The sequence below is a fragment of the Camelus bactrianus genome, chromosome 6 (assembly GCF_048773025.1).
Source record: "Camelus bactrianus isolate YW-2024 breed Bactrian camel chromosome 6, ASM4877302v1, whole genome shotgun sequence".
Classification (NCBI taxonomy): domain Eukaryota; kingdom Metazoa; phylum Chordata; class Mammalia; order Artiodactyla; family Camelidae; genus Camelus; species Camelus bactrianus.
Window position 1 is genome coordinate 98383658 of NC_133544.1, and position 25500 is coordinate 98409157.

General features: G+C 44.5%; 1 protein-coding gene across 11 annotated transcripts in view; it reads left to right on the forward strand.

The window, feature by feature from the left end:
* The window catches only part of LOC141578004 (uncharacterized), a 115580-nt gene that overhangs the window by 42485 nt on the left and 47595 nt on the right, over positions 1–25500 (forward strand). For 8 of the 11 annotated variants that reach the window (XM_074366467.1, XM_074366469.1, XM_074366463.1 and 5 more), the window contains exon 1: positions 9976–13931. The exons of the other annotated variants lie outside the window; for them this stretch is intronic. In XM_074366467.1, coding sequence (XP_074222568.1) covers positions 13552–13931 — 380 coding nt within the window. In that variant the 5' untranslated portion in view covers positions 9976–13551. Of the gene's footprint in view, positions 1–9975; positions 13932–25500 lie in introns of those variants that run through there. 11 annotated transcript variants of the gene reach the window in all.

A 25500-nucleotide genomic window follows, 5' to 3' on the forward strand; every position in this document is an offset into this window, starting at 1 on the left:
GGATTGCTGGGTCATATGGGAGGTCAATGTTTTGTCTTTTGAGGAACCTCTGTACTGTTTTCCACAATGGCTCCACCAAACTGCAACCACATTGTAGGAGAGTTCCCTATTCTCCACAGCCTCTCCAGCATTTATGGTTTGTGAACTTCTGAATGATGCCTATTCTGACTGGTGAGATGTGATATTTGATTGCAGTTTTGATTTGCATTTCTCTGATAAAGATATTGAGCATTTTTTCATGTGCCTATTGGCCATTTGTATGTCTTCATTGGAGAAAAGCTTCTTTAGGCCTTCTGCCCATTTTTGAATTGAATTGTTTGTTTTTCTTTCTTATCAAGTGTAAAAGGTGTTATATATTCTGGGAATTAAGCCCTTGTCAGTCTCATTTATTGCAACTATTTTCTCCCATTCCATAGGTTGTCTTTTAGTTTTGCTTACTGTTTCCTTTGCTGTGCAAAACCTTGTAAGTTTAATTACATCCCACTTGTATATTTTTGCTTGTATTTCTATTGCTTGAGTAGACTGCTCTAGGAGAACATTGCTGAGATGTATGTCAGATATTTTGCCTATGTTTTCTTCTAAGACGTTTATAGTGTCTTGTCTACGTGTTTAAGTCTTTAAGCCATTATGAATTTATTTTTGTGTATGCTGTGAGGGAGTAGTCTAACTTCATTCATTTACATGCAGCTGTCCAGTTATCCCTACACCATTTGCTGAAGAGGCTGTCTTTACTCCATTGTATGTTCTCACCTCCTTTGTCAAAGATTCAATGACCAAAAGTTTGTGGGCCTATTCTTGGTAATTTTGTTTATCCGTTCATTGATGGATGGATATTGTTTGTAACCTTTGTCTACTCTGAATGATACTGCCATGAATATTGATGTGCAAGTTTTTGTGAGAATATGTTTTCATTCTGTTGGCTGTAGAGTTGGCCCGCCATATCTGTAATTTCCACTTCATGGATTCAGATGGCTGATTGTAAAGGGACTCGAACATCCTTGGATTATGTTATCCAGGGTGGGGGGTTCCTGAAACCAACCCCCCGAGGATACTGAGGGATGACTCTACATGTAGGAGTGGAATTGCTGAGCCATATAACTCTAACCTTTTGAGGAAACACCAGACTTCTCCAAAGAAGCTGCACCATTGTCCCTTTCCACTGGCCGCAAATGAGGTATCTCTGCCTCCTCAACGACACTTGTTATTGTCCATGATTTGATTAAAACTGTCCTAGTGGGTGTAAAATGAGAACTCATTTTGATTTTGATTTGGCTAGTGATGCTGAGCTTCTTTTCATGTGCTTATCGGCCATTTGTGTATTTATTTAAATCCTTGGCAAATTTAAACATTGGGTCGATTTTCTTTGTATTGTTCAGTTGTAAGCATTTTTTATATATCCTGAATACTAGTCTCTTCTTAGATACATGCTTTGCAAAATTTTTCTCCTATTCTGCAGATTGTCCTTTCACTTTAGTTTTTTTAAGCATTAAAACAATTTCTTTACAGGGGAGGTAATTAGATGTATTGATTTATTTTATTTTTCTTGCTAAGCATGCACTCTGTCACTTGATATACCCCCTTCCCCTGTCATTTCACTTTCTTGATGATGTAATTTGTAACAAAAAGGTTTTAACTTTCATGAAGTCCAGTTTATCTGCTTTTTTCTTCTATCACTTGTGCTCTTCGTATTGTATCTAGGAAACCAAAGCCTATCCTAGGACCACAAAGATTTATACTGTGTCTTCTTTTAGAAAGTTTATAGGTTTAGTTTTTACGTTTCTGTCTGTGATCAATTTTGAATTAATTTTTATTTATTTAAAATATGGGGGTCCAGATTCCAGATTCATTCTTTTGCCTGCAGATACTCAGCACTCCCTGCACCATTTGTTGAATAGACTATTCTTTCAATGGAGTGTTGTTGACACCCTTGTGGAAAACTGACTGTAAATGTAAGTTTTTCCCCCTGGGTTTTTATTATGTCTCATAGATTTATTTACCCAAACTTATGCCAGTACCATTCTGACTTAGTACTATAGCTTTTTAGTACCCTTTAAAGTGAGTCCTCCAACTTTGCTCTGCTTTTTCAAGATTGTTTTGGCTGACCTGGGCCCCTTGCACTTCCATATGAATTTTGGGATCACTTTTTCAATTTTTGCAAAGAAGTCAGCTGGAACATTGATAAGGATTCCACTGAATATGTAACTCACTTTGGGGAGTCTTAACATTTTTAACAATATTGTCTACCATTCCATGAACATGGGATGTGTTCCATATATGTAGATCTTTTAAGTATTATTTTGATGATACATCAAAATATTCAATGTACAAATCTTGTAAATTTTTGTTAAATGTATCTCTCATTTTATTTTTAATGCTGTTGTAAATGGAAAGGCTGAGCTTCTTGAGGGTAGGACTATATATTAATTTGTTTATTTCTAGGATTTCTACACAGCAAATACTCTAGGTTTATATTTGCTACATAAATCTATCCACAACTCTTCCCACCCCCGTGTTATAAGAAACCAAGACCCAGGTTAAGCTACCTGAACACCTATGTGGAAGTGAGAAATGAGACCCTTGGGTGGGGCTTTGTGAAGATTATACTGAGAGCTTATTTAGGATGGCTTCATCTTAAATTCCTTTAAACAACACTTTTGGTGTAGTCAGATACATTAAGATCATGCCCTTTTGATGTGCAGAGGAGCTAAGACTATCATTTTCAAATAATTTCTAGTGAGAGTGTTGTACTTGAAATCAAATTTGCATCAATCTTTGAAGATATATGTTTCAGGAATTTTGACTAAAGAACACCTGTCTTTATTCATTAATGACAACTAAATTCTCAAGCAACATGTAAGAGTTTGAGCAAACTGCCCCAGCCCCGTAGTGCTGGTTGGCTGCAGCTGTAACTGGAGTCAGTGCTTACCTCTCCCAGCACGCTTGGGCTGATCTGCTCAAAGGTGTTCGTCCAAATGTTTGTCTGTAGTCTGTTGGACAAAGCCATAAAACATTGAGTTAAGGTTGCTGGAATGCAATATATTAGTATTAATATTAAGTAAGCACATATTGAGTGCTTACTGTATGATGGGAATTGTCCCTCAGCCTCACATGTATATTATTTCACTTAAAACTTCATATATTTCCTTGTTATTCTCACTTTACAGATAAGGAGACTGAGAATTAGGTCTTCTGTATTTTGGATGGAGCTCATTATCAATGACAGGAAGTTGTAAGGAAAAAGATATTGATTCATCCTGAGAAAATATTTTTCTGACCGTCAGCAGTGAAGAGGGTGAACACTGAAGAAGGTGATCATTGTTTGAGTGAGACGAGCCCCGGATTGTACGGAGTCAGCATCCCTGTCCTGGACACGGCACGTGTAGATCTGTGTGGTGGGTGAGGCGGCGAGGCCGCGCAGGGAACGCGGATGCCGGGCCATTGGGCTGTGCTCAGGCCTGGTGGGGCTTTCTCCTAAGGGCAGTGGACCGTCATTGACAGATCTTAAGTAGGGGAGTGGGGTGCTCTCGTAGATCACTTTTGTCTTGTAGAATGCTTAGAAACATTTAGAAGGCTCTGCAGGAGGTGATGTGATGAGTCAGATTAGGGTGGCTGCCAGGTGTAGGAGTGTAGAATTTTCAAGTGGTTTTCAGTCCCAGTTTTGTGGCTGAGTAGCTGTGTCACTTTGGATGATGCACTCAAGGAAGTAAACAATTTATCTAATCAATTGAAGAAGTGATGTACCGACCTCCCAGGACTGCTGTGGCGATCCAGTGAGATAACGTGTGCACAGTGTGCAGCGTGGTCCCCAGCACACAGTCAGTGCTGAGTGAGTGCCAGTGAGTACCTGGTAGGTCAGGTGTGGGTGGTGGGACTCGGTGACTGAGGAAATCTGGGCCCTGAAGGTGGGGTCCAGTCACATCTGTGAGTGATGGGCCTGAGCTGGGAGAGGCAGGGAGACCTTGCCCCCCGACCAGGGGCCCTGGGTAGGACGGCTATGGGAGGAGCACCGTGAAGTCAGCTCTTTGCAGGTGGAGCTCGAGTTGCCTTTGAGACATCTAAGTGCATTGTCATGAGCTCAAAGAGGAGGTCTGGGCACGGGCTGTGAATTTTCCTATAATCTTAATCCCTGAGGACGCCGAGGTATTGATCATTGAACGTGAAGACATACTTTACAGGACAAGTGAATAGTAGTATCATCTCTGTCATCAAAGCTCACATGTCTTTATTCATCACAAGTTTGCTATTGGGTACTTACAGAGCTCACTTCACCGCCATCCCCTGGGCTCAGGCTCCACAGTAAAGAGCTGGTGAGCCTCCCTCTTTTCCAGAAGAAGACACATTTAGCTGGTAGAATTCTGTACCTCGCCAGACTTAGAATTTTAGTTTGTTGTTTTAATTCTATTTTCTGTTAGCCATCTCCTGACAGGAGAGACGTTTTACCTCATGGGCATATTTCAATTAGCTGTTACTGAGAATTGCTGATCTGATCCATAGTGTAAGTATTATATTAACCTTGTAGAGTATTTATCATTTTTCTGTCTTTGCCCTTTAATTTTGTATGACCCTTGAAGTCTCTATCCTATTTGGGGCCTTATTTTTTTTAATTAAAAAATGTCTATTTGCAGTTAAGAAAACAAAAGAAAAGAAAAATTACACATGATAGCTAAACTTAGAAAATATCTAGTGTGTTTTCTGTCTCGGCAACGGAGGGTTCTAGAAACTCGTGAAAACCTTCATTACACAAGTTTCTTAAAATGCTGATTAAGAAATAAAACCTTCTTTCTTCATCTTTCATGCTGCACAGCTAATTGTGAAGAAAGTGAGGGGAAATCCTCAGAAGCCAAGACAAACCAGAAAGCAGGGATTCTGGGTGATACACGAGCCTTAGAAGCCCTGGGGTGCCTGTTGGCTCCTGTACTGAGTTTCAGTTGCCTTGACAGGAGGGTAGGAGGTGAACCCGAGTCCTCTCACACTGGGAGTTGGATGACTGATCATATTTAAGGCCAAGCCCATCCCGAGAAGCATGGTTTACAAAAGGGTTAACTATGAAAAAAAATTCCTCAAGGTAAGACAGTAAGGAAAGTCAATTTTTTTGGAAGAGGGGATAAATAACAAATCCAAAGTAAGGATATAGTTTAAAGCTCTTCTGGCATGAGAGTAACCACAAACTCCTGGCAGAGAATCACAGCTACTCCTGGAATGAGAAGCTGTGGTTTGAATGAATCAGTGAGCAGCCATTCCGAAAAAGGCCTCCAGAGTCTTGAGGATCAAGATACTTGACTGCAAACACCTGTCTTCCAAGGTCTCAATCAAATAACCAGAAAGGTTTTAAAGGAAAGAAGCCATAATCATAGTTCTATTTCTTAACATTACTGTATGCTAGGAATTCAGAGGTTACTATGGAGTCACCTCTTTTATGGACCTCACTTTCTGTTTGGGGAGACAAACTGACATAGTTGGGGAGCTTGGTGGAGGGAGTTGTTAGTCTGTTGCAATTAGCTAGGAAAGGAGATTAAGAAATCAGTGAAGAGTGGGTGAACTTTTTAGCTGAGGAGAGTCTTGTTCAGTTGGCTTTTAATTGCAGGCTCGATGAGTTTTCACTGGAGGGAATAGAACTTATGGAGGATGGACTTAGCTCAGGCCTCTTTAGAATGGACAAGTGAACCTAGAGAAAGACAGTCAAATCTGTGCAGACATTAAAGTTCACTTGAACGTGCTCCATCACTGAGCCAAAGATAGGACAAATATGCAGCACTTCTTAAGGACAGAAGAGTGGTTTTTAAGGTTCTCCAAGAATGAAGCCCAGGGAACCGAGATGGCCAGTTGTCAAACTGTGACTTTGCTCTTTGGACGGTGTACCCACCAAGGGTATTGGCCTTTTATACATTTCCATTTCTCTTTAATACATGTCAGGTGATGAGGACGTGGGCACAAGTGTTTGACATCTTGTCGAGGCGACTTTGGGTACCTGCCTAGAAACGCGGGCACGGCTACAGCTGTGTCACACATGTTGCCGCCCATCCCGCTCCCTGTCTCCGTGATCACGGCAGAGTGGTTCCTTGTTGACCTGTCCATCTCCTCTGTGACATCATAACCCATGAAAAGACCGGAGAGTATTAACTTGGCTTTGTTAAAGTCAAAGGAACAGATCTAATATGGAGTCAGATTTGTTCTTTCCTATTTCAGTATTGCCATGGAGAAGACAGTTTGGGCAGCTTTTTGTAGGGTCCTCGAGGATTTCTCTCTCAGCCTCTGGGGGCCTCTATTGAAAACCCTTCATAGCTGTCTGGCCTGCTGGAAAACCACTCCGACTCTTTTGCCCTGAAGATGTGTTCAGTTTATAACTCATCTCTACTCCTTGGAAAACAACTCAATAAAAACTCAGTTGGTTTTCCACCAGCCATGGGCAGGGGTGAGGGATACCTTGTTATTATTTCATAAAATAATAATAATAATAAAAATAGTAATAATAAAAATAATAATAGTAATAATAATAATAATAATAATAATAATAATAATAATAATAATAATAATAATAATAATAATAATAATAATAAAAGAATTTTTAAAACAGCACTGGGCACATAGGTGAGAGTCAATAAATGCTTCCTGGCTTAAATCAAAAGTGATGACTCAGTGATTCCATGGCTGCTGTATTTGCTGAGCTAGTTACTCCTTTGCTCCATTACACATTTTTTTAACTGAAAAAGAAATACATGCAAATGGTTAAAAAAAATTCAAACAGAGCACAAAAATACACAAGTGAAGGAAGTTTTCCCTCATCCTCTGTTCTTCCAGCCCTCCCTGGAGATGCCACTGTTTACTATCCTTTGGGTGCTTTTCCAGATATGCTATGCACATTCCCACCTATGTATGTAAATTCCTTTAAAGTTTTAGTTATTTTTAACTTAAAGTGATTTAAATCCTCAAGTGGCTTCTGCCTGGGTAATAGAACAGAACAAATCTGACTCCATATTAGAACTTTTCCTTTGACTTTAACCCTATGCTTTGTCTCCTAGGCTTCATCTTGCTTGTAAAACAATGTTGCTTAGAGCCTGAAATATACAGGAGAACCTATTCTGAAGGCTCTGATCTTTAAGTATATTTAACACATTTTCATTCATAAAAAGATAAGAAATTGCAGAATAGAAAATAACTTTTGTTTTGTTAGAGGATTACAGAGATTTGACCCAGGCAGATAGCTGCAAGAACAAAGGATTCTAACAAGAAGGAATTCCTACACCAAGAAGATTGCAACAACCAAGCACGTAGGAAAAGAGCCTGAATTCTGACTTGGGGAGATGGTTTTCCAGGACATTAGTTTGCCATCTAGGTCTACAGAAACTTGCTATTCCATGCCCCAACACCTGGTCTCCCAACTTATTGGCCTGTCCTGCACTGAAGACAATGAATTTGGATTTGGTAGCACTCCTATATACCTAGCAAGCTGGGCACTGGAACTGAGTGTTATGGAAACAACAGGCCAGCCAAGGAACAATCACCACTCGGAGTGTTGGCGTACTCAGATTTATTATGCCGGCGGGCTCAAAGGGGCTTCTGCTCCGAAGTTCTGAGCACCCACATCCAAGACATACACATGAAGTTTTAAAGGGTTAATTACAAGTAAGGGTGTATTAGCCAATAAGGCTCAAGCAACAAAAAGCAAGGAATCAGCACACTGGTGCTTGTCAACTTGTAATAGACACTTGTTGAGCTTCGATTTACGGCTTAGCTTGTTAGCCCAGTAAACTGACACTAAACTTCAGATTTACGAGTTAGCCCAGCAGAATTTAGATCAGTAAACCGACACTTATCACACTTAGATTTGTGACTTAGCTTGTTAGCCCAGCTGGGCTTTTCCTTCACATGAGGACAGCTCTCCCACACCCAGGGAACTACTGTGAGCCCTTGATGGTTCCACTAGGGTGGAGTGTGGTTTACCCAGGACGGATGGGGACTATGCACCAACACTCAGGCAGTCTGCTCTGTCTGGGGCTCTGATCTTGAACCACCCCGCTCCCTGCCAGCCCAACACCTGGGACAGTGGAGCTAAGGCAAAGATCGTGCCTGCCTGTTTCCCAGCGTGTAAAAGGGGAATATGTACTCTTCCCAAGGTAGTTCTGAGCGACAACACCTGCGGGTGCTTGGTTCCCAGACCAACAGAAAACCCTGCTCCGCGTGGGGGCAACAGGTGTGATACCCGTAGGGGTTCTGCAGCAGCATCGGATGGAGGGCTGGATCAGGGAGGTAAAACTTGAGCTGCGGGCCTTGAAGTGTTACAGAAGGGTACCGAGGCAGGACTGCCGCCTTCTTCAGGGTGCCACCAGAGGTAAAGTTTTTTCTCTCCATCCCCGCTAGGACCTTACCCTTTCCAGATCCCTCCCTTCTCTCTGCTCTTCCTGTCCATCTGTCTCCCTCCACTTTTTCCCTCCTCTCCTCCCCCTCCCATCTTTTCCCTCCCTCACTGCCCCACCTTCTCTCGCAGAACCCAGAGCGGATTGCTGGCCCTCCTGCGCATGGGCAGTCGGTGTCAGCTGGACCGCGGGTTGGAAGCTCCAGCTCCGAGCCGGGGATTAGCCCCAAAGGCTTCTCAGCTCTGTCGCCCGGCAGGCCTTTAGCTCCTGCCCGGGGCCGGTGCCTCTGGCTGTGGAAGTGCAATGTGGGGTCTCCCGGGAAAGGGGTCAGGTGGCTGCGGGAGGGCGGTCCGCTTGTCACAGACCACGAGGGCGCGAGTCAGCCTGTGTTCAGCTGAATTGCTCGGGCCAGACCCCTCTGCCCGCGCCACCTGCCCCAGTGCCCCAGTGCCACAGCTTCCCGGGGCCAGGTGTGCACCTGCCGCCTCTCACCCAGCCGGCCTCCACTCAGTCCGCTGCTGGCGTCCCCTTCCCCTCTCTCGCCCGCGAGTCCTCTCCTCCCGGGCTTCCTCTCCTCGGCCACCGGCCGTCCCCACAACTGGGCGGGCTGCGTCCCGGGCGGGCTGCGTCCCAGGCGGGCGGGGTCTGCGGACCCGGACGGGGTAGCTGGGGCTGGGGCTGGGGATGGCCACCGAGCGGGGCTGCAGCCCGCGTTTCCATCCATTTCCCTGCCCCGCGACTCCGGGGCTGCCCTGGTCTTCCTTTCCCGCTCCCTGAGGAACAGCTCAGTGGCGTCTGCGCTGCTCCCTGGGCTGAGAGCCTCCGGCTGTAAAGCCCAGCTACTGGTGGAGTTGGGAAAAGGGATCCTCAGTGCCAAGCGAGCTTCTGTCTCCTCCCTCAGTGTTTCTGCCCCAGGTAAGTACCTTGAACACTTTCAGGTGTTATGATGGCGATGCTTGTTGGTGTCATGTGTTTTTATAGTGAGAGGGATTACAGTGTTGATAGCAGGGCTTGGTTCAGTTAAAAATGAGCTGAAGGCATAAGGCTGTGTCATCCTCCTTCCTTCCCTCTCCCAGGGTGAAACATGTGACCATCGATTTTAAAAAGACAGTTACATTCCCTAACTAGCCCAGCCCAGCTTGGTGTGTTAACAGGAACAGCACCACCAGAGGCGTTGGAGACCCAGGGACATTGCAGTCCTAAAGAGCTCCTGGCACAGTTTGGTTTGTTTTGGTTTTTTGTTTTTCTTAAATTGTGGGGCAGACTAAGTAGTATAGAGGGAAAAATAATTGTCAAGAAATATTTTTTCATATAACAGCTTTATTGTGATATTGTTCACACACCATGAAGTCCACCCATTTAAATGGTACAATTCAGCAGCTTTTAGCATATTTACACTTGTGCAACAATTATTATTCCAGAACATTTTCATCACATCAGAAAGACCAGTGGAAATGAATGACCAATCCACCCCTCCCCAGTGGTGGTTCTAAAGAAGTTTCTTGCCTATTCTTGACCATAAATTAACTTGTTACATTCCATGAAAAATCTGGTAGGAATTCTAATCAGAATTGCAATCAATCTGTCTATCAAAATAGGAAGAATTAATGTCTTTATGGCATAAACTTCTTCTACCCATGAATATAACTGGGACCCTATATTTTCATCTCTCCAGAGCCTGGCCCATGGGAAGTCCTCACTAATTGTTGGGCTTGTGAATGATGAGATTCTATACATCATTAGTTGCAACTGTAGCCTTTCACAGAAGAGAAAATTAACCTCAGTGAAGCCAAGTGACTCTCTGATGGTCAGAAAGAGTGACAGCCAGTGCTGGAGTGATCTAGTGGACTTGGTGCTTGCAACCAAAATTCTTCAGCAGCTACAGCTAAGGGGATTAGAGTGTTCTTTTATTTTTTCTTAATGGCGTTGTTTTATTTTTACTTATTTTTTTAAATTAATTTTTTTGAAGTGTAGTCAATTTACAATGTTAGTTTCAGATGTACAGCAGAGATTCAGTTATAAACATATGCATATGTATCTATATATCTTTTAGATTGTTTTTAGTACAACTCATTACAAGAAATTGATTATAGTTCCCTGTGCTATATAGTAGGTCCTTGTCATTTATTTTATATTTATTAACGTGTATCTGTTAATCCACCCTTTCCTGCCTGCTAAACACAGTTGGCTTTCTATGTCCATGAGTCCATTTCTAGGAGCAACATTTTTCTTAGTAATATATGCTGGTTGGCTGCTTTCAGTTTCAGTAATTCCATCTGTGGGTGCTTTTCTTCTGGTGGCCTTTATGTGGTTTGTACACGTGGTAATATAGGTCTGTATTTGGGAGAACTCCAGGCCTCGTGTAGTCCCTGGTACAGAGTTCCCACTGAGTTGATGCTTGAACTGGGAAAAAAACATAGTAAATGTTGGAATTTCCAATATGGTTGAGACTTCCAGGTTTCTATAACCTGCTTAGCCCACCTTAATATTGGCTGCACCCTTACTTGGTAATTTGGTGGAATTCCATGTTATGGTGGTGTAGAGACAGGGCCTTTTATGCTTATTCTCTTTCCTTTTTCTAACACTCATTCTCCTGGGTCTCCCAGATCCTCCCCCAGCAGTGCCCAGGGCTGGCTTGGTGCTGCGCTGAGGATATATTTATTAATAAGGACCTTTCCTCATCTCTTCTGAGCCTCCATTTTTTTCTCTGCACAATGAGGGCTTAGACTAGATATGTGCTTTTCAGTTTCTTTTAAAGCCATGTTTCCTTTGAGAAACAGAAAATGCAAATCACTCCTCCCATCCCAACCCTTTAGATTTTGATACAGCCTCCAAGGAGTGACAAAGCACTTTGTGGAAAATTGATGTGATTGTGATTCCAGGTGGCACAGAAAAGACTCTTCAGAGATTTCTTGCAGGGAGAGGGCAGGAAAGGTGCAGTATGTCACACTTTCTAGTGTGAGCACTGGAGCAGTGGCTTGGATTTAAATACGGTGTCTGACGTGGCCTCTCTCTAATCATGTACAATGTGATAAACTTCTCTACCTCAGTTTTTCTTGATGTGTCAAGTTGGCGTGATAATATTTTAGGGCTTTTGTGAAACATTATACACATAATCCATTGGTGTTTCGGTAGAAATAAGACCTGCTAGGGATTCAGGGATTTGTTTAAAAAAAAAAAATCTTGTCCATAGCAATCTGTCGGTGTGTATTTTGAATTTCCTGGAGGGTGAGGGTTGAGTCTAAAGTCCATCGTGGGACAGGTGGCCCATAGTTTTCTGTGCACCTGATTGCCCCCTCCTCCCCAGTCCTCTTCCTCAGTCCAGGATTAAGTTCCCTAGTAGATTTACACAGAGGTCTTGTGGAAATGGCTTTTCATTTTATTGTTTCACCAAGAAGGGCTGCCATCATGATCTCTGTGGTCAGGTTTTGAAGGGCTGCCATCATGATGTCTAGTCAGGTGAAGGCTATGCAATTGGGAGTTTCTATTTAATAAAAAGAAAAAAATTACAAATAGAAAATTAGAACAAGGGTGATGACAGGAGCTCTTGGAAGTGGGCACCATTAGTTTTGTTAGCTTCAGGTGCAGTGGCCTCTTGTCACGAGGACCCATCCTCTTGCTCTGAAGTTGGAGGGACCAATGGGTTGAGTGGGAATGTTAACTGAGTGTATCTCATGTGCTGGGCATTGTCCTATTTGTGCTTTGTGTTCCTTATTTGAGACAGTGAGCTCATTTAACCTCAATAGCCTCTTTAAAAAATTAGACTTTTTATTTTGAGATATAATGTAGATTCCCATGTAGTTGTAAGAGATAATATGGAGAGGGCCTATGGACCCTTTGTATAGTTTTCCTTAATGGTTCCAACTTGAAAGTTTGGGGTACAATTCATTACTGACTCACTAACAATTTGAGGTTTGTTTTATTGCCCTAATTTTATTCACGATTAAACTGGGGCTTAGAGAATCACACAGGCCTGACCAGGTCACCCACATGGTTAGTGTCGAGACGGGTGGAACGTGGGCTTGGGATTTCCAGGCAGTACCATTATGATGGTCTGTGGCAGGGAGCAGCATTCATTTTGCTGGTTTATTCATTCATTCAACAAACATTATTGAGTAACCTCTGTGGGTCAGATGTTTTCATAGGGTTATCTGATTCTTCAGCAGTCCTGAGAATCAGGTATTGTTTATATTTTTTAATCTGAGAAAATTAGCTCTAAGAAGTTATAACCCCCCCCAAATGAAATATAGCTCATAAAGGAGCGATACTAAATTTGTACAGTCACCCCTTTTTATGCAGGTGGTACCCTAGGCATTTTACATTTGCAAACTTCTGTAATCCAGATATATTCATGTAAGACAAAGATTTTTTTTTTTAATTGAAGTATAGTCAAGTTTACAATGTTGTGTCAATTGCAAGGTTTTTTTTTGAATTTTGAATTAAAAAATATTTTTTCAGGAGGGTAATTAGGTTTATTTATTTGTTTCATTTTTTAAAATGAGGTACTGGTGTTTGAACCCAGGACCTCGTACATGCTAAGCACGTGCTCTACCACTGAACTGTACCCTCCTCCCCAAGGCAAGTTTTCTTATCCATTATTCTGAAGCTTAGGAGTTAAAATAAATTGGATAGAAAACCAGATCTTTTGATCCCACTGTAGTCCTTTTCTTTATATTCTGCTGAAGGAGGTTGGGGAAAGCACTTCCTTTGTTCACTTCCTTATTCAGCATTTTTCAGCAGTGACTTTGCATCAGGGCCTTGGTAGGTGCTTGGAAACAGAAAACAAGAAATGACCCTTCTCTGCAGGGCAGAAAGCCTAGACCAAAAGCTGGGTAATGTGATCCGAGCTACGGTAGCCATTTGAAGACTCTGAGGACAAACTGTACCCCCGGATTTACTTGAGCTTCCCTTGCCTTCTGGTTGGTACACACCAGGTCACCGCAACCCAGATGGGCCTGCAGCCCACAGTACAGTATGTACCTCGATCTCCTCTCCCCTCTCGTCAGGGCCTGCAACATGAGCATCCCTGACTACGTGCAGTGTGCTGAGGACCACCAGACTTTCCCCGTGGTGGTCGAACAGGTGGGGATCATCTCAGAGGAGAATTTCTTTTGCATCTATAAGTGAATCACCTTGGTGAGTCAGATCAGTCCGTGCGGCTCCCAGTGGGCAAACTGTATCCACTACAGGCACCACTATGCGCCCAAGAATGGGTGGAGCGACTTCCAGACCCACCGCAAGGTCTTGGGCCTTGTCTTCATTACTGACTGCCTCTCGGCCAAGGCTTCGAAAAGCTCCACGTGCAGAGGAGCTGTATGGCACCACGCTCTATGACTCTCAGCACTTTGACTTCTGCTGCATGGGGAGGTGGCCGAGCAGCCGCGCACCAAAGTGGCCTTCAATTTACGAGGACTGCAGGGTGGTGGAGAAGAGGATCAAGGACTTCACTGAGTCACTCTTCATCTTGCCCAAGTCCAAGAGGCTGGACTGTGCATCCGACAATTCTGGGGACAAGATCCTCCTTCTCTGCATCCCATTTGAGAAGGAGGACATCATAGGACTGGACACAGAAAGCAGGTAAGTTTACCTGGAGGCCAGTCCACCCTGGCTGTGTGCCGGGTTTCTTCCCTACATCCAGAAAGGGATCAGCAAGGAAGAGGACTCTCTTGTAGCCAAGGGTGGAGGGAGGTGCAGCCCGCCGGTTTACAGACATTTAAAAGTGAATCCGCCTTTGTTTCAGAGAGATCCTTTTAGGGTTATTGTGGACACTTACTCCAGGTTTTCAGCCAGGACCCTGGTGGGACCCCTGGAGTTGCTGTCCAATAGAGTAGCCACAGCCACTGATGCTAGGAGAGCTGGGGAGGAGGCTGTTCTGAGGTGAGATTTGCTGTAGGTCAAATGAACATCAGACGCTGAGACTTGTCTAGTAAAAAGAATGTAAACTATCTTATCACTTCCTATATTGATTACATGTCAAAATGATAGTATTTTACATACAGTAGGTTAAGATTTGTTCTTAAAATCATTTTCTAGTATTTGTTTTTTGTTTCTTGGTTTGTTTCTTTGTTTACCGTTTTAAATGTGGCAACTGGGAAACTTTCTTTACATGGCTCTCATTTCATTTATGTTGGGCAGCCTGTCTTAAGATAGTCTCATCCCTTTGCTTTTAGATGAGATGCTGAATCCCGAGAGGCAGAACGAGGCGCTGGTTGAGCTGGGGCTGGAGCCGCTGTCTCCTGCCTCCCAGGCCCAGCACCTGTTCGGCTCAGGCCCTCTCTTCCTGCCCGACAGCCAGCATGCCATGTTAGGACATCAGAATCACCGCCAGGGACCTCCGAATGAACTCCTTATGCAGGGAAAGGCGTATCACGGAGTATGGGAAAGAGCAGGGAAATGTTCATCCTCACTTTGTCCCTGTGATTAAGTCAACGGCCCCACTTTGTCTCGGAATTACAGACGAGCTCTTCTGGGCTGCCTACCCCCCCACCATCTGCTCTGTTTCCCCGTGTATCTATAGTGCTGTCCTTCGTCCAGAAGAGGGTGACATGCCTTTGCCGAGAGGTGGTCCCCCTTTGCTGGGGAGAGTGAGGGAAGCTGTGTGCCCACGGCCTACAGCCTCAGGCCTTGAGTCTGGAGAGTACTCATGGCGGTCTGACAGGTGACGGTCGGAGGACCTGGCACGGCTGCCGGGCCCACTGTGGAGGCGGTGCTCTGTGATTCTTGAAATTAACTAAGATCAGATTCTACTTTCTGGTTGTTGGTAAGTTGGAGGAGAAGATGCCAGAGAATTGATAAAAAGAATGTCCAGACCAGCCCTGTGAGTGATAGGCACAGGGGACCCGAGTCCCCCACGTGTGTGAGGTGCCTAGCGGGCTCTGGATGAATTTTCTGTTCCTCCCGGACATAACTCTATGGCTTAAGGAATGGGCAAGGCATGTCATGGCCTGTACTTGTCCTCACAGGGCCCTGTGATCTTCATGCCCGCACTCCCCTTCTGCTCCTTGGAGACGAGGTGTCAGGTTTAGGAGCCTGGGCGCTGCTGAGGGCATAGCTGCCAGCACCATGCTACACCGAGGCTGGCTCCGTTCACCTCACATGTCACCTCCTGCTGAGCCCCCAGGCGTCAGTCAAGGTAGGTGCATAGGTGCAACATACGCAGAGACCACGTTCTCCCCCTGGACAGATTGGTTGGTGAGCAGTGGAAGCCTAGAGCCCTGCCCCAGCCCCAGGCCAGTGCCTCCTCTTTTGTCATAGGAGGCACTGGTGACATTTTTGCTCAGCAACTGCTTGGCTCTGACTCTGCAGACCCACCAGAGAATGCCAACTTGTTTTTGCCTTTTGAAGTCTGCCCTTGGGATTTGGCGGAGTAGCTGGATGTGTGCTTAGCCCATAGTGGTTGACACTGTCACCATTGTTTACCCAGAACCTCGTGTACCAGGCATGGCTCTCGGCATCAAAATACAGCAGCGCATTAAACCTCCCTCCTGGTGGGTCTGTCTGTTTTGGTACCATAAGGGCTCAGCCAGCATCTTAACGTCAGTGAGATAACGTGGCCAGTGAGCTCGGGTCAAGCACATTCTCCTCCAGTCACTTTTACTGAATTTTTGCTTTTACTATTCCACAGTCATTAATTTTTTAAACAATGCTTTGGTACAGGAACAGCCTGATTCTCTCCTGCTACTCTTGGTGGAAGTGAGTAAAACTGTCCAGCCTGAAATGCGACCACAATTTGTAGCTCAAAATCTGCCTAGACGCATATAGGTGGAGTTTTGGTTAGGGGCGCTGATCATGTTGGGGTCCCCCGGCAGCGCCACTCCCCTCAGGCCCCTGCCTTCCCCGGAGCAGGAGGTGAGTGTGGGTCTCACCATCCCAGCATCCCTGGCCTCACACACTCACATAAATTCTTGTACATGCTGTCAAAATCATTTTTGTTCTTGTGTGTTTCTAATTTTCTCTTGTTCCTCTTTTCCTTTTTCTTTATTCTTTTTCTCTTGTACTGCCAAGTGAGCATGTTGTTGCGTCTGAAAATGTGGGCTGTGCACACCCTGCATTGGAAATATCCAGATTGCCCTCCGTACTGTCTCCATCACTTTAAAGAGCAAAAACTTAACAGTTGCCTTGATCCATGTATTATCCTAGTCATTTTTTATTTTCTAATTTTTTGGAATATTTGCTTTGTTAGCACATCACCCACTGGTGTTTGATACCTGTTAAAATCCTTGCTTTGAGGAACCTGTTTGGTCCTCCTTATATTTGGTGACAAATGCGCCCTTATTAAATTTGTTTGATTGTTTTGAAGAAGTGAGATGCGAATTGATTTAGGCGGCTGCTGAGGGATTCTTTTCATGGAGTATTTAAACTTGTAAAGTCAAATTCTGCAGCATCTTGCTCGATTCCTGCTTTTACACAAACGTGCTCTTCACGCGGTTCCTGGCTGTCACTGTGTGACGTGCGTGATGGCACTTCCTGACCAGCGGTACTGGTGAGAAAGTGGCAGGCTCATGGGTGTGCAGCTGCAGGGGACGCTGTTGGAGGAAGCAGTCACCGTTTACTTATTTAATTTTTTTTTTTTTTGCATTCAACATCCCTGTGCCATTTACTTTACTTTGCCTTCATAAAGTGGCTTAGGGGGGTCTAAAATCCATGCCACTCTTGTGTTCCCTTTACGAGGCTGGTTTTTCTGAGTATCAGGAAAACATGGCCTTCTCCTAAGTAGCTGGCTCACCTGGATCTTGTTGACACAGCGACCGCTAAAGGGGACCGTAGCTTCCTCTCTTCTCCAGCCAGTGGGCATTCAGAGCCGGGTCTGTGCTTTGCCTCAGCAGCCGTGCAGGCCTCCCTGCCCCGGCCTTTACTTTTAACCCATGTTGGCATAAATAGCTGACTCCGTGTCTGTTGCAGCTGATGTACACCACTGACGGCCGTGTAGTTAGTTTGCGGTAGGGAGTCTGCAACACCCCAGCCAACCTTGAAGGAAGATGTTTTGGCCGACCTAGGACCTTGGATTCTCACCCCCATCATGCTTCATCTCACTCGGTGGAAGGGTTTGGCCACCAACATCATGCTGAACATGAGGCCTTGTTTCTCCCTTCATGCTCTGGTCCAAATGTGGACACTTCATTTATCACTGAATTTGTATCGCTTGAGACAGGCCATAATATCTGAATGAGTCCATCACATTCTGGGTGGGGAACAGAACAGAAGTAAGTGTCACAATTAGAAGGAGTCTAGGCTGTCCGTGTTGGCTAATGCTGGCTGGGATCTGTGATGGCCGGGCTGTGCCCTGGACACAGGCCTTTCCCGTGGCTCCCGAGAGCCCAGGGGTTGGAGTGAGAACAGCCTTGCCTGGGTTCCTCCATCCTCATCTGCTCACTGGCAAGTGTGACTGCTAATTAGGAGCTCCCTCATACCTCGGGCCCTTCAAAGCTCAGACCACGGGAGAACCTTGAGTCCCTTCTCCTGGGCCTCCTTTGTGAGAATCCAGTGCCTTCTGAGGTGACCAGCGGCAGGAGATGCCTCCCCCTCCAGGGAGCACCCTACGGAGGACTGTTAGTCAGTGTACCATGCTGTGAACTTGGGGGGTTACGGCCATGGTCCCTGTAGAACCACATTTGAGATGGGCTTAGTGACGGAAATAATAGGACTGATTCCAGGGCAGGGATTAGGGGAGGGAACATTGGAAATTGAATGTGACCTCAAACACATTGTTGGGTGCTGGGGCTGTTACTAAAATGGGGAGTCTGGGAGGTACCTGCCAGGAATCGAATTCCAGAGTAAATGGTGAACATGAGGCATTTTTAAGATGCCATTTGTCATCCAAGTTAGGACTTCAAAGAGGCACTCGTGTCTATGAGATTGTGGCTCAGGTGAAGGAGCCGGACTATAGATACACGTTGGGAATCGTCATTCTTAGCTGGTGTTCATAGCCTTGCATGTGAATTACATCATCTCGAGAGCTGCAGACTGAGGCTGAGGGGGGGCAGGGCCCTGCTTGGGTTGGAGGAAAGCCCAGACCATGCAGCTTTGGTGTGTCAGTCAGCGGCATTTGCGATTTTCAGCCTAATGCCATTTATCTTTAAGGGGCTGGGGTGTGTGCAGGGCCAGCCAGGAAGAAATCTGAAGGGAGGGTCGTGGCCACGTGTGTGTCTTGGGAAGATGCAGAGTCTGCAGGGTCCTGGAGGGTAGAGTTCTTAGAAGCTGGAGTTGGAGTGAGGAGTGGGCAGAAGGTAGTCACACTCACCTGTGAGGGAGGGTGGAGTCCTTGGGAGTCCCCATCCTACCGGACTCGCTTTCCCATGAACAGAAGGCAATCATACAGAGTATCTAAAGTGAGAAAGGATGGGTGCTGGGAGGGGAGCCAACCTGGAGAATGGTACTTGGAAAGGTCTGGAATAGTCTCCCTGGAAAATAGAGTTAAAAATACCCAGAATCTTAAGAACGTTGATAGTGACTGGGGAGGAAGCAGTTTTTCTGGCCTCCTAAGGGTAAGTCATGTATCCGGGGATACACAGAAAAATCGGGCATTCTGTTCCGTGGTTTTGATCCTTACCGGGGGAACAGTGCAAGTTTAAAGGGGGAGAAGGGCAGCGGAGGGAATCTAGCCAGGCCCCTTGTCAGGTACCAGTCGGCCGCCCTACTTGCGTGTTGAATTCACATCCATGCTTCCCAGGTGGGCGGTGGCAGCCCCCTTTTGCAGATCGGGAAGCCTTCTCAGAGGGTTAAGGAATTGGTCCGTTTAGTGGCTAGTAAATGCTGCAGCAGAATTCAAGCAAGGACTTGTCAGACTTCAAGGGCATGTTTTCTCTACTAATTCCGGTACCTCCCTGTTGAACCTGGAATGGTGAATTGGGTCAGTTTTGGAGCCTTTCAGAAAAAGTACGATTTAAGTGCCTCAGGACTGTTTCACAAAGCTCAGCGTTCTTTGATTTTTCTGAAGCACCGCAGTGCTTTTCGCCCCACAGTTGTTAGGTTTTCTCCATTCTCGATGACGTGGTTGCAAATCACGTACAGGTGCAAAACCAGACTTAGCAGCTTCTGAAGGGAAACTCTCCAGTTCTCCCTTGATCAGCTTTCTTCCACGGGATGTAACTATGCTGCAGCGTAGGCCTGAGTTTTACTTATGGAGTGAGGGTTTAATATCCAAAGTTAGCATAAAATGGTCAGATGAAGAAAATCGACTTTGACAATTTATTTTTGGGTTTCATTAGACAAGATATACTATCAATTAATGACCCATATAGCAAATGAAATTGACTACAGAACATTGCATTTCTTACTTCCTATTTAGAGTTCTCTTACAGAATAAGGTTGCCTGCTTTGGAACATCATCTCCACCACCACGGCACCTATCAGTGTGTTGGTGTGATTGCATTTACGCAGTGAATGTAATCTGGTCTTCCTCAGCCCCAAACACTCCAGTGAAGAATCACGGGCTGTAGCCATCTCTTGGTCACGCAAATACTTCTAAAATTATATGATGCCAGAAAAGAAGGAAGAGAGAGAGAGAGATTGCCTTTATCAAAGTTCCTTTCAATTCTAACTGCAAACTGTTGTTGAGCAGCTCTGGTTTCCTTTGGATATGAATATATACATTTCTTTGCATGTAATCTTGGTTTTGGACTAGAACACCAAGTTCTTGCTGTCCACAAGCCACAAAAACAGTAGCCAAATTGCACACGTGTGAAATTGTTTATACTTTTTCCTGAGAAAGTATCCTTGAATTTGGGACTTGGGCTGTGATTTTTGCTTTTTGCTTCCCGCACCCCTCTTGTAATCTCTCACTCCTTCCCACGTGGCCCCCAAGAGTTTGTGGTCTCAAAGGAGCGGGCAAACACCCAGTTGGTCACCATGTACTGCTGCTATAGATGAAGCCCAACCAAGACCTAAAGGACATTATCAGAGAGGACTTCCTGGAAGAAATGGACTCTACATTCATTTGTGAGGACAAAGTGTCAGCCAGGAGAAGTAGTCAAGAATGTGGCTCAGGTGGCAGGTGCAGCCCGGGCAGATGCCTGGAGGCTTTTGGCGTGGGGAAACGGGGAGAGTGCCCTGTGTGGTCCAGGGTGGAAGGTGCCCCTGCTGGTGAGGACACTGGAGAGAGTCCGGGATGGAGGGCTTTGGAAGAGCTTGGGTTTTACTAGAACTGACACAGTAGTCAGTGAAGGGTGTCATCAGAAAGTGACCCTCAGGAAAGGTAATTCTGGTTTTTCTTCTGATATTCTACAGACACAAGGGTAGGGACGGGTGAGAGTAGGTATGTCTGTCCCTTTGAGACCCACCCCGTCATTCATTTATTCATAACACGTGCACTTCTGTGTGTCTAGGGGAGAGAGGGTGGAGCCACATTAGTAAGCAAAATGTATTTGCTTCTTGTGAGCTTAGCATTGTCAGAAGTTGACTTAGCCTAGAATGTTCTAGGAATAGAGGAACAAATTGTGGTAGTTGGAAGGAGGGAAGGCTTCCTTGGGAAACAGTCAAAATGAGCCTGGAGACAAGTGGGAAGTAGGAGCAAGTCAGGGGGCCAATGAGGTCACTGGGGACCTGTGTACTGAGGTGAGGCTGGGCAAGCAGTGTCTGGGGTGGGGCTAGAATTCCACCAGGGAGCCTCTGAAGGGTTTGAAGTGGGGGTGATGTAATCAAATTTGTGATTTGGGAAGACTGCTGTGGCTCTGTGTGTGTGTGTGTGTGTGTGTGTAGCAGGGAAGAGGGGAAGGGTGCCACCAACAGGGGGGGTCATTAGAAGAACATTCACAGGCTGGGAGAGAGGCGTCGGGACTGCTTGGGGACGGCAGGGGCAGTGTGGATGCCGGATTTCCTTATGGGGAGGGCTTGTTAGCAGGGCGACCCTAGAGGCGACTTTTGGCTGGAAGAAAACAGATGGAGGCTGCCAGGTGGACTTTCGTCTTCTCTCCTTCACTGCCTTGTGTGATGATCTTAGCTCAGCCAGCTTTTGGAAAAGAAGAGCTAAGTTCCAGGGTAGCCCAGGACTTTGTTGAGCTCGTTCGAGTGAGATCTGATAGGATTTAGATTTCTGTTCAGATCTGCATGTTCACTTAGCTAGAAACGTCCCGTCATTTTGATTTCTATAGGGGTTTTTATTCTTGATAAAGATTGCTTTCTTGGTGAGAGGAAATTTAATACAGCTGTTGGCTTTCTCAAAAAAAATCATATCTTTTAAGAACTGTAATATTCAAAACAATAGGAATATATTAAAATTTTAAAGTAAGTCTTTGGTGCAGTTTCTTTGTTTTCTGAGCTAGTGTGGAGTTAGAGCCTTTGCATTACTTAAGAGCACATACTTGTCAGTATTTAAAGAGCTGTTAGTGAGCGCCCCAGGCCCCACCTCTCAAAACATCATTAAAGTTTGCTCTGAAATAGTGAGGCCATAAAGGTCTTATTTGCAGAAACCAAACAGTTGGTTTATAATATGCAGCATAGCTCCCTTTATAAAATAATAATAGGTTCAAAATTAAGAAAGTGGAGGATAATTGATTTTTTTAAAGCTGAAACATAAACTTTCTTGTGCTAATGTTGCAACTGGAAATTTTGAAAAGAAAAATCCTACTGTAATATCATCTACGTGGAATACATGTATGACTTTCACTTTTGAAAAGTAACTGCGCGGTGGTTTTTGAAGTCAGGAGAATTCCAGCTCAGATACTGGCAGTGATGGTTGCTGGTTTTTAATGGAAGGGCCTAAATTTGCCTTCTTAGCATTTTTTTTTTTTTTTGGAGTGAAAAGTTTGAGTAGTGCTTTGCCAGCATGATTTTGGGGCAATTTGAGGGCAGATGTCGTGTACCAGCAATGAGATATTTCCATGCATTTTATTTTCCGGACATCACCAGGGCACATGTGGGGTTTGTGCCTGCAGGCTGGAATGCTGCTGGACTCCCTGATCCATCACCGTTATGTCCTGGAGCTGCTCCGGACAGTGAATGATTTTCTGTGGCTTCTAGGTAATGTGGTCTGAGGCAGATGATCAGATGTGCAGTTAAAGTACTATTACTTGAAATAAGAGTAACCTAGAAACATGGCTCTAACAATACAGGGTGAGGGAGAATTGGCTGAGCTGCTTGCAGTGGGGAGTCTTCTCAGGTGACTCCCTCACCGTGATTCTTGCCAGTATCCGCCCCAGCCCTGCACGGTAGTCCTGCCGAAGCAAGCATGTTCTTTGCTCAGAAACGCACTGAATTTCCTTGTGCCTCTGTTTGTTGGCTTGTTTTTTGAAAGCACGTCTTGCCCTTTGCTTAAATGCCATCCATGGTAGTCACTTCTTACACTCATTCTACTGGACTTCGTCCATAAATAGCTGCTGAATGGAAGAACAGAATGTAGTATCTCCATGTAGTGGAACATTATTCACATGTAAGAGTGAATAAAAAAGAAAAAACAAATAAAGAGGAAAATGAAAAAGGCCACCTGTTCTGGGAACTCCTCCCTGACTGTTCAACCCGCACTTTTCCCTTTGAAACCCAATCACTTATGCTCCACCGTACTCTTTTTGATAGTACTTACTACCTTCTAATAAAATTTAACGTTTTCAAAAAAAAAAAAAGAGAGAGAGAGAGAGATGCTGATACTACTTCAAAATGGACAAGCCTTGAAAACAGCATTTTAAGTGAAAGGAAGCAGACACAAACGGCCACATATTGTTGATTTCAGTGATCTGAAATGCCCAGAAAAGGCACATGCAGAGGCAGAGAGCAGGTGATGGTTGAAAGGGGCTGGGTGGAGGGGGATTGGGAGTGACTGTTAGTGACAGGAGGTTTCTTCTGGGGTGATGAAGTGTTCAGGAAATAGATGGTGGTGAGGGCTGCACAACTGTGAGTGTGCAGAAGACTGCTGAGCTCTGTCTCTGGGAGTGCCTGTTGTTGGGGCGGCTTTATTTTGTTCTCATCGTGCAATGAGAAGACTCATCTGCTGCTGTGGCCGTTCTACTCCCGTGAGTGGTGAGGGTCAGAGACTTTGTAGAGTCATGTTTCTTTTTTTTTTTGCCCCTTGCTGAGTGTAGGCAAAAAAGGTTTAAGCCTGAGAAAGTGCTCCATCTGCAGAAATGTCTTTTAGTTTTGCATGGTGTAAAAATCTTGAGAGCTTTTTAATCGTTGAGGACAGCCTGTGGGGGGAAACAGCCCGTGAATCCTGGGTGAGTCCCGGAAGAGCTGCGCGTCCCTCCCTGACACGGGTGGGGATTTCACCCCCGTTCAGGCAGTGAAGGGCCCAGACCCGAGAGCGGAGTTGACAGTCGTGAATATTTACATGAATCCGCTGCTTCATCTTGGATATTAATTTCAAGCTGAGTCAATATGTGGCGGCAGCCTCATCCTACATCAGGAATTTATAGTATCTGCTCTTTGAGGTGAAGACCTGACAGACTTGACTATTTAACAGTCTCCCTTGAATTGATATCTCAGATTACTTTGTCAAAAGGAAAACAGCAGAAATACAGACGTCCTTTAATGCCAATGTGACCTGGAAAGGGTTTAGTCTCTGTGCCTCAGTGGCCTTATCTGCGGGTGGGGATGATGATAACAGTGCTTCCCTCAGAGGGGCTGGTGAGGGGAGAGTTAGAAGCACACATGGAGGACTTACACGAGATGCTCATGAATGACCGAATTTAGTGCTCTCAGCCTGGTCAGGCCTCAGGAGCAGAAATGTCAGAACAGAGCATTCCTAGCGGGAGCTCGATCCGTGTTGGCAGGTGTTACGATCAGTATCACCTCTGTGGGTTATCAGGTAGTTTTAAGACTTGGTAATATGAATTCATGAATAATGTTAGAAGACTAGACATCTCAGATCCTTTTTACATAGTTCTCAAGATTTCCTCTGAGAAATGGATGTTTTCTCCCCATCTTAAATCTGAGATGATTCTCTAAAAAATTCTGTATTCCTCCATCTTTTTGCTTTAATTCTCCATTTCTTAAAAAAGAAAGTTTTTAAATGGAGTTTATGGGGACTGAACTGAGGGCCTCATGCATGCTAAGCACATACTCTCCCAAATGAGGTATAATCTCCCAAATGATTTTTTTTTTTAATTTACTTTCTTAGTATTCAGAAGTTAGAGGCCTCTAATTCTTTTTCTGGAGACTTGTCCATGAACCTGTAAATCTATAATTAATGGACAAAACTTGGTTTATTAAAAACATCAATAGAACTTTCTGCAATCCATCCAAAAGGAAATGCTGATTGAATTAAAATGTTTCTCCTTTAAGGTGATTTCTCCTTTTTGGTCTAGCTTAATTTATTAACAGCCATCCTCATCATCATAATGACCAAACTCGCTCTGAGTGGACACCTACCTAACACTAAAATGCTTTCCTCATGTTTTACTTCATAGCAGGTGTTTGAGGGTAGGTATCAGTGTCTCCTTTTTTGCAGCTGAGGGATTGAGAGATGGAGCAGCTTGTCCTAAATCACACCCAGCTGGCGGTGGCTAGCTCGGTGCTGGAACCCAGGCTGCACAGGATGCATTCTTAATTGCTCCTCTAATCAGCCTCCCGTTGAGTGGTTACCCGAACTGCTGTGACTCCATAAATGGCCGATTTTTGTGATCTCAGCCTTATGAGGCCTTCAAAGGAGAGACACCAGTGAGAATGTGAGACAGAGTGTCATAAATTAAAGTTGTACATTTTCACAAATGTTTAATTCTCAGGTAATTACTTAAAAAGTTAATTTTTTTAATTTAGTGGTCTGTTAGCACAAAAAACAAAACATTAAAAACAATTATAGTGCCAAAGAGAAGTGGGCTTTGAAAGTCCAACCACTGTTAATGATGTTACTTGTTTTTCTCTAGTGGCCCTTATTGACAGAAATACTTACAAAGACTGAATTGGTTTTATGTAGTCTTAATATGGAAGAAAAGATTGTCAGTGAATATTATAAGTAAAATCTTTACTCTTTTCTTTCTTGATGGTGAATATGTAAGTTGTTTTCATGGCTTAAGTATATTTCCTTATTTGTGAAATTTCAGTAATATCGTTTAACTTGTCTGACTGTGAGAGTTAGACGCCTTGTATACAAAGAACCCAAGAGGTGCTTAATAAAAATGTGCTGTCAGAATGACAGATATTTTAGAAGGATCAACTCTGAATACTAAAGAGTGTCGCTTATTTCTGATGCATATTCAATATTTATAATATTTATATATAT